At 44.5% G+C, this 12,249-nt stretch overlaps 1 protein-coding gene across 2 annotated transcripts in view; it reads left to right on the top strand.

Annotated features, from left to right (window-relative positions):
- The window catches only part of MACROH2A2 (macroH2A.2 histone), a 49,116-nt gene that overhangs the window by 22,775 nt on the left and 14,092 nt on the right, over positions 1-12,249 (top strand). For both annotated transcript variants that reach the window (XM_066600435.1, XM_066600434.1), the window contains exons 2-4: positions 8,746-8,966; positions 10,477-10,583; positions 11,822-12,019. In XM_066600435.1, the coding sequence (XP_066456532.1) occupies positions 8,795-8,966; positions 10,477-10,583; positions 11,822-12,019 (477 nt within the window). In that variant the 5' untranslated portion in view covers positions 8,746-8,794. The remainder of the gene's footprint in view (positions 1-8,745; positions 8,967-10,476; positions 10,584-11,821; positions 12,020-12,249) is intronic.

The following is a 12,249-nucleotide window of genomic DNA, read 5'->3' as shown; positions in this document are numbered from 1 at the left end:
TATCTTCAGAATAGGTTACCAGTAGTTTTTGCCAGGAAAGTCCCCTTTAAGGCTTTGTGGCTGATTTTGTGTTGAATTGTATGTCTATATTGAAGCCCTACCTGTACTGAGACATTATATAGATAAGGAATCTGTCAGATAAGGGAATCAATGAAGATTTGTTTTGCCACCATTTTGCTAACAAATCAATTTATTTATTTTTTTTGTCCATATTTTACTTGCGTAATTAGACAAAGGAGTCTGAAAAAGATCTGTAAGCCCTCATGTCCATGGCACACGAATTCCGTGCAGGGAATTCCGCACGGAATCCAGCACTGCACGCGACCAGTGAGCTCTGCTTACCTGCATTTCCCTGGCAGCATAGTCCGCGTGGATCCCTCCACTTCTGGGTTCGCGCTACTGCGCATGGCCCTCACTGCTCGCCGTCAGACATGCACAGTACAATTTTTAGTTTTTATTATTTTTTTAAATCTCCTGCTTTCCCGTGGATCTGTGACAAGTCAGCTGCGGACAGGCCGCGAATCGGACGGCTTCCATTGACTGCAATGGTAGCCGGCTGTGTGGGAGCTGCACAAAAATCGAGCATGCTGCTATTTGTTTTCCAGACCAAAAGGTGCACAAATCAAATCTGCATATTTTAATGCGTTTGCGGTCACTCATGCATCTCTATGGGCTGCTTGATTTGCGGATCTTCTGCGCGGGTGCCCCACGTAAACTCCGCAAATCAAATTTACCCATGGATATCGGCCTAAAAGCTCACTTACATGCAAAGACCATCTTTCAGTTTTAGCAATCGTTTTGTATAAACTGCTAATGGACACTAATGTCCATTAGCAGTTTATTACCTTCATTTGCGTGTGAATGAGCCTCCACCAGTTGTTTGCAAATCCCAGCTTGTGGCCTGTTCTCTGCATTCAGCTCCTTTTGTTCTGCCGGGGCTGTCAGCTGAATACAATGTGATCAGCTGCTCCCGTGGAGAGCACAGCATGTGGTCCCTGTTATCTCTCTGCATCTGAACTATGATTTTTAGGTGAGCTTAAAATCTTTTCATCAGTCGAAGAGTGAAAGATGGAAGCGTTTACATGCAACAATTATCGCTCAAAAGCCATCGTTTGAACTGATTTTGAGCGATAATTGTTGCACGTAAATGGGGCTTAACTTTTTTGCAACCTCTGTCTTAAAGGGGTTGTCCCGCGGCAGCAAGTGGGGTTATACACTTCTGTATGGCCATATTAACGCACTTTGTAATATACATCGTGCATTAAATATGAGCCATACAGAAGTTATACACTTACCTCCTCCGGTGCTGGCGTCCCCGTCTCCATGGCACCGTCCGAAGCTGCCTTCTCCTTCCATTAGATGCGCTTGCGCTGTCTGGTCTTCTGTTCTCTTGAATGGGGCCGCTCGGGCCGCCGAGGTCTTCTTCGCATGCGCAGACCAGCTCTCCGGCGCGAGCACACCGGAGCGGCCCCATTGAACAGAGCAGAAGACCGCACAGCGCAAGCGCGTCTAATGGAAGGAGAAGACAGCGTTAGTCGGCGCCATGGAGACAGGGACGCCAGCACCGGAGGAGGTAGGAGGAGGTAAGTGTATAACTTCTGTATGGCTCATATTTAATGCACGATGTATATTACAAAGTGCATTAATATGGCCATACAGAAGTGTATAACCCCACTTGCTGCCGCGGGACAACCCCTTTAAGGCCTATTTACAGTTTGAGTGACAGCTTTGAGCTATCATTTTGCATAAACTATTAAGTAGCTACTCAGCTACTTAATAGCTTCTTAGCATGCGAATGAAGTCTTGAGCTTAATGCAGTTAATAGCTGGAGGGCTCTTATCTGCATTCAGCTCCTTTTGTTCTCCGATGGGTTAAATAGCTGAAACAATGCTATCAGCACTACCTGTGGATAACTCAGCGTGCGGTCCTGATAAGAGCACACGATGATTTTTAGGCTGGCTTGAATTTAACGATCAACTAGCAGTGCCCGAAAAGTACATGATGGCCGCGCGGTTAGACGCAACGATGATCGCTTTTGAGCGATCGCTCCATGTAAATGGGCCTTTAAATGTGGGAAATAAGCCAAGTATTGGAATATTAGTGTATCTAATTTGGCTCAACACTAGCTTGCCAATAAACAGTTAGCAGTTATTTAGATTCACTGAAGCTGGCTACACACATTGAATAAACCTGTAGGGTTTGCTTACAATCTAATGCTCAACGGGACAGCTTGACAGTCCACGAACCACAAACCTCAAGAGGGAAGAAGGATCGGCTGTTGGTTTTTAAGATACCAGATCTTATGTTTGGTTGGAAGATAAGCCACTGCCAAAAGGGTTTGATGGCAGCGTAGCCCATTTCCCTATTTAAAGTAAGGTAAACATGGTGTAGGGCAATGATAGGGAAAATGCCAGCAGCCCTGGTGGTCTAGAAGAGTGTAGAGGGTAATGCCAGTTGGCTGTTGGGGAGTGCTGCCACTCAGTGATGGTATCTTCTGTCTCTGACCTGAAAGAGACCAGTGTAGAGGCTGAAAGTGAAGAGCTATAACCCCTCCACAAACCTGTCCATAAGTATATATGGTGTGTAACTGTGTTTGTATATACTTTATGTGCCTGCAAATCATAGGTTCCCAGAGTTTCTTTATTAAAGTGGTTTTGCGGGCACAAACGCTATTGATGACCTGACCTCATCACCGGTCATCGATAGTTGATCGGCCAGAGTTTGACTTTCAGGGGCGCATGCTGTCAGCACTACTGTACACAGGGGTCGGAGCAGAAGCCACTGGGTCTCATTGAACTCAATGGGAGGTGCGCCTGGAATTATAAGCTCCGGTTACTACACACGGGTCCGAGCAGCGGCTTCTGGAGACTGGTTATCAATAGTATTTGTGCCTGGAAAACCCCTTTTAATATTTATTTTTAAATCTACGACAAAATTCAGACATTGAAAAGCATGCAAATTTGTCTTTCCTCTCATAATCGCGGATACGAATTGTGTATTCCACAAGCGGAAGGAAAAATGGCAGTATGCTCCTATTTTGTTTCGTATTCCATGTGGACAGCCTCCATCAAAGTCAATGAAGGCCGTCCGACCCACAGCCCATACACAAATAATATTACACATGGGCCACGGGTACCCGCGTCTTAGCTTAGTGGTCCTACGCAATACAGAAAATACAGATGTGTGGGGTCATTGACTGGCTTCACAGTCAGAATCCGCTGTGGGCCTCTCGCCTGTGTGAAGTCGGCCTTAAAGAGGTTCTGACACGAATAAGGTTTTTATGCTTCAACAGCCATTGTTCCCTGGTCTGCCTAATGGACACAAGGAACCCACAATTTTTGGCGTGCTAAAACATAAAAACCTAATGCTTACCTTTTTGTGTTGTGCAGCGGGGGTCATCTCCCAGCAGGCTTTGAGCTTCCTGTGACGAGCCAGGACGGGCCGCCACCCTCCGGGATTGCGCGCAGTCGCAGAAGACAAAGTGCCCCCTGACAGGAGTCAGGACAGGCCGCCTCTCCACTGCGCACGCGCAGAACTTGGAGTTTAGCCAGGACGGGTGGGCCGCCCACAGCAAGCACTGCTTGTGACGTGGCGCCCATCCCTTCACTTCGGAAGTGGCTCACGGACGGAGCAGAGCAGGAAGCGGTCATTTTGACCGCTATAGCTCTGCTTCAAGAAGCACCAAAGGAAGATGTCAGATGGAGGGGACATGCCTGAAGATCAGTCCTGGCCAGGCCAGGCAAGGTAAGTAAGTATTATTTATTTATTTTTTTTTCTCATGTCAGAACCCCTTTAATCTACAACTTTCCTTTGATCCTATTTTGTCTCCTCTTATAATTAAAACAGACATCTACTGTTTAACCCTTTCATGACCAAGGGTCATTTATGCGTCTGCGTCCAGGTCATATTCTGCAGTTCTAGTATTCTAGCACTTTGAAAAAAATCATAACTTATTTTTTGGGTAAGCTGTATTTGAGGGTTTGTTTTTTGCAGGATGAGTTCTGTTTTTCATTGGTGCCGTTTAGGCCTCATGTCCACGGGGACATGAGCGCTGAAAATAAGAATAAACTTAGCTCCCGCCTGCTCCGGATCTTCCCTTCGCCGCGGCGCCATCTTCTCTCCGTCGCGGCCGGATCTTTTTTCTTCGGGCCGGCGCATGCGCGGGGCACGTCACCGGCGTGCCCTGCGCATCCGCCAGGCCGAAGAAAGAAGATGCCGCGGCGAAGGGAAGATCCGGAGCAGGCGGGAGGTAAGTTTATTCTTATTTTCAGCGCTCATGTCCACGGGGCAGGAGGGACCCGCTACGGATTCTCCATGGAGAATCCGTAGCGGGCCTGATTTTCCCCGTGGACATGAGGCCTTAATCTACCGGAAGACTTAAAACCTGTATAAGTGGGGCGAAATGGGGAAAGACGCAGTTGTACCATTTGGGGGAGGGGGACTATTTTAACGGTGTTTATAGAATAAAGACTACATTACTTTTACTGCACTGTGGGTCAGTACAGGTACAGCAATATCAAATTTATATAGTGGTAAAAAATAAAATTGGATTTCTGTCGCTATATTATTCTGTCAATGGCACTCTGTGAAGACTCCTTTCATTTGCGGGTCGACCTGAAGTTTGTATTAGTACTAACTTCGAAAAAATTTTGTTTTTGTTTTTTTTTAATTCAACTTTTTCTTGAAGATGGAGTGACCAAATAAAAGTGAAATCCTGCATTTACTTGGTGTCTTTTTTTTCCTGTGATGGAGTTCACCATGCATGATTAATAATGTGCTACTTTAAATAATAATGTGCTACTTTAATAAATTTGGACCTTTTTCGTAGATGTAAGGGATACCAATTTTTAGATTATCATTTTTTTATTTTTTTGGGTGTGTGTGTGACTGTGAGAAGCTTGCTGTAGTATTGCATTTTCTGTATTTTAATTTTAGGCTTTCTATTAAAGACGTGCCACAGAGACACCATGGGCAAATGATCATAGCAGCCCTGGGGAGCTGCCATAACACCCCTGTGGCACTTCTGCAATCTTATCATGGGAGGGCGATTTGGGACATTTAAATCCCTTATTTACGTGGTTAACAGCTCCAATCATAGTTATCTCAGATCGTGGCTGGGTTTGGCTTCAGAAATCTATAAAATGCCAGTGTGTAGTAGGCCGAAAGGGGGTGGGGGTCTTAACAACAAAATAGCACTATATATCAGACCAACAGTTCCTTATAGAAAGTATTGAGCCTAATTGGTGATTTAAAAAAAAATAATGACGTCTAGATATTCGAGGGGCTGGAGATGACTGCGTTGGGATTGAACAGCTGCAGACTTTATGGTTGGTTAGATCGCTTTATGTGCTTGATGAAACAGGGAGAGTTCAGAGAGTTTTCTGCTTCCCTCTGCCGTTGATCCCCCTCGCCCGTCTTTGGGAACAACCGCCATTTCTTCATCTCACTACTTCAGCAGAATTAGTAATCTGCGGGGTTGTGATAGACGTCGTTCACCAAGTAACTGATAAAATCATACATTTTAAGTAGATTAATTTGGCATTTTATGGTTCACAAACTGATGCGAATTGCCCCGATTCTCCGCGGTCAGCCTATGTATCAGATTAGGCTGACTGAAGATCCGTCTGCGGCTCCTGCTCCCGGGCGGCGGCGGCTCCCGCGAGATACCGCAATGCCCTTGGACAGGGGGCCTAAAAGGGTATGTCCGACACACAGGCCAAAAATTTTCAAGATGACATGGACTCCAACAAAAGTGGGGATATGTGCTATGGATTTGCATTACAGCAGCCATAAATCTGCACAAGAATTAGTCTCATTGAATAAACTAATCCTTGTGCGAAAAACTGACCTGCTGCTTTTTTTTTTTTTGACAACCCAGATTTCAGATCTAGGCAGGGAAAAAAATTATGTTGTATAGACTATGGAGTAGATTCAAGTAATCTAAATGGGTCTCTTATTTGGTGCAGAATTGATGTGAGTTCCATGTCATATATGCTGCGAAATACACCATGTGACCAGGGCCTTAGCCTTCTGCTTAGTCACAGCTACACTGCTCGGTACTGCTGTGTAAGGCTTTGCTCACACTTGGGTTCATGCATTCCGTTTTTTCTGTTCTGTAATGAGAACAGGACACCTAAATACCTGCCGGATGGATCTGTCCTGTGCCGGAAACAAACTGCACCTGACGGACTCCATTTATTATTATGGGGTCGGTAGGGCCTCCAGTATGTCATTTGACATTTTAGTAAATGAAATGGCGCAGAATACTGCTGTGTTTTCTCAGGGATTTTGTGCTGGATTTTCCAACTAAAGCGTCCGGTAGAGATGTGAATGGAGCCTGATGTCCTCCAGAACAAGTTTGGGACCAAAACCAATTTTATTCAGAACTCTCTCAATTGAATCCAAAATCGCCAACAATTTAACTCCTCCAGAGTGCTACAAATGACTCCATGCAGTCCTTGTAAATCTACACACACCCCACTTTGGCGGCTCAATGTTGGGAGGTATTTCTTATGTATTTGGTTGGCATAAGCAAGAAGAAAATCTGCAATACTCTATATTACATTGGTATTTCCATGTGTTGCTGTAGGTGTCTGCATCATATTGCGAGTCTGTACAAGTCTCTCGCTTGTTTGTTTTCGATCCTCCATTATTTCTATCACTTGTGCCTTTAATTATCTTCAGAGGATGAGATAAGAGAGCCATGTGGTTGCCATAGTAACAACCTCCATTTTATAAAGGTGTCAAAAAGGTCTGAGGAGCTGTAACGGAGGTAGCGTCCTGACGAGATGGTGGGAGAAACTGATTTATTGATTTAACGGTGCATGCAATGAAGCAGGAGGCAGGTAAGATGTCTTATTGACCTGGAGAAAATAACAAAAACCTACCAGATTGAGGCTACATTCACACAAGCGCAAATCGTGTGCATTGGGAAAATGCACAACTCGCGCGAATATGAACCCCATTCTTTTTATTAATGGAGTCCTACACGAGTCATTTTTTTAATTACCCTGGACCGTACCACCCATTGTTTTCAATGGGAGAGTCAAACACATCGCATGCCGTGTGATGTACACGCGAGCGTGATGTGATGTTGCCTATTGAAATCAATGGGAAACCCTTGCCAAACCTCCAAGCGTTAAACCAGCACCAGAGGACTGGAATTTCCTAGAAGTGATGGGAGGCATTTTTGCATTAACGTCCGTGGGTGAAACGCACATTCTATCTATCTATCTATCTATATATAATTTTTTTTTTTTTGTTTTGCTTTTAGTCGTCTTTTTTCCTCTTGTAGATTTGTTGTTCTTTCTGTGTATGATTTAGGAGTGCGGCCATCTTGCCTGATCTTTTGCTAACATCATTCGATGATCTTTACAGCAGCCGCATGGACCATAAGAAGTTATAGACAGAAGGTGTTCATTGGCATTTTATGGGAGAGTGTTCTGAGCATGTTCTGTACAGAGGTCATTGTGCAGGGAGGGGTAGGAGGTGAGCTGTGACCATCTCCTATTGGGAATTGTTTGGTGCTTTTTAGATGGAACAATTATTGTTACAAAAATTGTTCAAATGAGCAAAAGCGAACAATAATCGTTTGGTCTAAACACAAGCCAACCACCAAGCAATGAAGGATAATCATTCGCTTTTAGTTCATCGTTCATTTTATGCAGCATAAAACTCATTGTTGGCTCATTCGCTTATCGTTGGGTTTACGCAGCTCTGGATCAGTCCCTCTCAGTCACTGATATGGGGACTGAACAATTTTCATATGAATGAGCCAACGATGCATTTGCCTTTCTAAATAGGCTGCACAAGTGCGAACGAAAATAAGCCCTAGCTACACTAGATGGAAAAAAAAACAGCAATATTTACCTAGCCAACATCGTCTGGGCCCCTTGTGCCAGTGCTGCGGCAGGCTGCGGTGTAATCCTCAGCGTTGACAGAGCAGTCTTCCTGGTAACTGGGCTTTGAATACCCTGCCTCTTGCAAGAGAGTGCTGTGATTGAATCACGAGCGCCGTGGCTCAGCCAATCAGAGCCGGCGCTCGATTATTCAAAGCCATTCAGTGAATGACATCACTGAATGACTGTGATTGGTTCATAGAGCACTGGCTCTGATTGGCTGAGCAACGGCAATCATGATCCACTCACAGCACTGGCTTGCTGGAGGCAGGGTATTCAAAGCCCCGTTACTAGGAAGACTGTTCTGTCAACACTGAGGATAACCCTGCAGCCTGCCGCAGACTAGCACGAGGGACCCAGATGCCGCCAGCTTAGTGAGTATAAGACACTGCCTTTTATAGTGCAAAAATTAATATAAGACAAGGTCTTATTTTCAGGGAAACACTAACTGTATATCCACATGACTGCTGCAGCCAGTCACCGGCCTCCGCGGTCATCGCTGAGGATTACATGCAGCAGTCATGTATGTATATGGACACATCACCGCAGCAGCCATGTAAATCAAGATGGGGTGGACCAGAGCTGAGGGGGATCGAACCAGCGAGTAGACCATCTGTTTTAGAACATTCCCTGCATTTACACAATTCTTTGTATAATTGACAACCCTGTTAATATAGATACTGGAAAATTAAAAAAATACCTTACCATAAGTCTTATAATGTGTCAAGCATAAAAAAACTGATTTCCACACATTGAACATATTCCCTTTTAATCTGAAGATTTTTAACCTCGTTCCATCCTGTAAATGTTACACATCTAATCTGATTATTTTATTTCTTTTTTTCAGTGATTCCTTTTTATAAAGTTCATAGAAACATCCACCAGACAAAACAAAGATGTCTGCGCGAGGGGGGAAGAAGAAAACTACCAAGCTGTCCCGCTCGGCCCGGGCCGGAGTAATATTCCCAGTTGGTAGAATGATGCGTTACTTAAGAAGAGGCACACACAAGTACAGGATAGGCATGGGCGCCCCCGTGTACATGGCGGCTGTCATAGAGTATTTGGCCGGTAAGTAAGTGTAGGGAGCTATTGTACAAAAGGTTCTCCAGCGTGACCGAATGTCTTTGTGGTGATTCAAAACAATTGTGCAGTGATTGGACCTTTTGGGCTCGTGGACATGGCTCACGCACAGGCGACTGTACAGAGGCGTATAGACTCCCCATCTCTGTTAATAGTAATTTCTCTTTATGCTTCTGCATGGCAATTTTTAAATATATATCTCTGCTCAATACCGATCATTACCCTTTCCACTCCAATTCCTGGTTTTCCTAGGGAGCTTACTCTTTTTGGGGCGCTATCTGCTGGCTAAAGCCAGTACTGTATGAGGTGACACATTGGATAGGCTCTGACAATAGAGAGCCTGGCAATATACAGTAAGAGAACCCCAACGGACGTCTTCCAACATCGGAGCTGTACAGCCTTAAATCATAATGTCTTTAAACGTCAGACAGTGGATTGGAAAGGGTTAACCCTTTGCAATCCAATTTTGGATTCAGGGTTTCCTAGGGGGCTTTCTCTTTCTGCCATTATATAATGGAGCCATCTGCTGGCTAGAGCCAGTACTACAGTATGTGACATACCGGAGTGGCTCCCGACAACAGAGCAGCCAGCAATATACAGTAAGAATACCCTGCCGGACTTCTTCCAACATCAGAATTGTACAGCCTTCAATAAGAATGTCTGAAGACGTCAGACAGTGGATTGGAAAGGGTTAATGCATAATGGGCGAAAGCATTTTGGATACTTTTTATTGCAGAATTGAACACTTTCATTAGTGGTCTGACATAGAAAAAAAAATGTTCGACTATATTGATGGTTTGTTACTAATTTATGGCTAAGGCCTCATGTCCACGGGGAAAATCAGATCCGCTGCAGATTCTCCATGTAGAATCTGCAGCGGGTCCCTCCTGCCCCGCGGACATGAGCGCCGAAAATAAGAATTTAAAAGTATTTACCATCCGGCGCGGGCGGAGAAGATCAGCTGTTCCTCACGGCCGGATCTTCACTTTCGGCCGGCGGATGAATCCCTGACGCCGGCGGCACGTCGCCGGCACGTCGTCGACGTGCCGCGCGCATGCGCCGGGCACATCCGCCGAGCCGAAGCAAGGAAGATGCGGCCGTGAGGAACAGCTGACCTTCCCCGCCCGCGCCGGATGGTAAATACTTTAAATTCCTATTTTAGGTCTCCCGCGGATCCGGACGGCTTCCATAGGCTTCAATAGAAGCCTGCGGGAGCCGTCCCCGCGGGAGACCCGCACGAAAATGGAGCATGGTCCGGATTTTTCCATGCTCCATTTTTTTAAAAATGCCTTTTATTGACGATCCGCGGGTATTTATCTACCCGCGGGTGGTCAATGCATCCCTATGGGGTGCGGATCCGCATGCGGGAGATCCGCTGCGGATCTTAAATCATAATTTGCCCGTGGACATGAGCCCTAAATGTATGTATTTACTATTATTATTTTGGAGTTATTCATAGTTATTTTGTTATTTTTACTTCTATTTTCTTGACTCACAGCTGAGATCTTGGAGCTTGCAGGGAATGCAGCCAGAGATAATAAGAAAGGAAGAATTACTCCAAGGCACATCCTTTTAGCAGTCGCCAATGATGAAGAGCTCAATCAGGTACATGTATAACTTTTCCTGGATGGAGTTGGCCGTAAGCAAGCTGTTTCTAGAAGGAACCTTCAGTATTAAAGGAGTTTACCTGGTGCCAGGCTTCCAATAGGCAGTAGATCTATTCTGCATGGAACTCTAAGGATCACAGAAACGGTCAAGTTGTCTGTTTCTGCATCTTCCATAGAGTGCATTGGAGAATGGCTGCACACGTGTGGCCAAATCTCTGTTGGGACCAGGGGATGGAGAACCCAGTGTGTAGTTCTTGTGGGTCCCAGCAAACGTGCATCAAACTGATATGCATTGTGAGTAAGCCCCTTTGAGGCTAGAAGTGCACATGCAAATTTAGTGGCGGTATTTGATAGAGTTTTTTAGCTAAAGCCAGAAGTAGATTCAAAAGCAAAGAGAAATGTAAAGGAAGGATTTGCACTTCTCGTTCCTGCTACATCCAAAACTGCATTTCCATCCAAACCATAGATTTCTGTAAACAGAGAAGCTATTGCTGGCCTTTCCATTTATCTTCCATTTATAACGCCAGTCTTTTTCTTTATGTAGTTATTATGTATGACACCTTATTTAATCCCTTTGAAAAAGGGGTAATTTTCTGCTAAGTATTTGTAAATCCTGAGTTTCGTGGGGGCATTGTATGACTAGCTGGTCCCCTTTGCCCATTTCTGATAATTCTTCTCCTGTGCCATATCATGCTGCAATCCCTGTCATTTGCAGTCCAATGCAAAAGCCACCTTGTTACATCATTTTCTAATGATATATCATTGTCTCCCTCAGTCATAACATTTTTTTATGTAGACTTTTCCACTTTTTTTTCCTTCGTGCCCCATTCTCCAGTTACACTCTTACATCTAAAATGTTTATAGCTGCATTCTGTAATAGCAAGAAGTTCTGATGTTGGGATGTTCTCATTCGTATTGATGTGGCATCCATGGCTGCACTTGATGAGATGCAGCTATGAGATGTAACATCATATAGATGAAGAATTACAGAAATGCAGTGAGCACCTGGGGCAACAAGTGAGTATACTGTATTATAATTGCCTATAGATTGCAACACATTTTAGGTTAGCTTTGAAAGAAATACAATTTATTCTATGCTGTGATGTGGACTGCAGAAAATAGATCACCCTATAACCTCAACTGCAATACAAAAAAAAAAAACAACATTTTTTATATATATATATCGCATTTCTGTAGTCTTCCATTAAAGTTTTGTCCACTTTTTTGTAATTTCAGTTACTCAGAGGAGTTACAATTGCAAGTGGAGGAGTCCTGCCAAGAATTCACCCTGAGCTCCTGGCTAAGAAGCGTGGCACCCGTGGCAAAGAGACCATCCTTTCTCAACCTGTAGAGAAGAAAAAGAAAAAGGGCGGCAAATCCTTGGACAAGCTGGCAAAGAAGCCCAAATCTGGGAAGAATAAATTACTGAGAAAGGTAAGCATCATTACCTGGGACTGTGACTTGTCAGGTTGATTTTACTAGCTACAAGGCCAGGAACTTCTACACTTTCCAACATAGAGGTTTCAGTTCCTTAGTAACCCCAGAGCACAATGGAGCACCATAGAAGGTTTTCTCCAACCACATAAATGGGGTTATACAGGAACCTAGTGTTATACAAAGGTTGCTGAGCTTGCAGTAGTAAAATCACAGAATACATATTCACC

This window comes from Eleutherodactylus coqui, chromosome 4 (assembly GCF_035609145.1).
Source record: "Eleutherodactylus coqui strain aEleCoq1 chromosome 4, aEleCoq1.hap1, whole genome shotgun sequence".
NCBI classification, from domain to species: Eukaryota; Metazoa; Chordata; class Amphibia; order Anura; family Eleutherodactylidae; genus Eleutherodactylus; species Eleutherodactylus coqui.
This window is presented reverse-complemented; position numbering and strand designations above follow the sequence as displayed.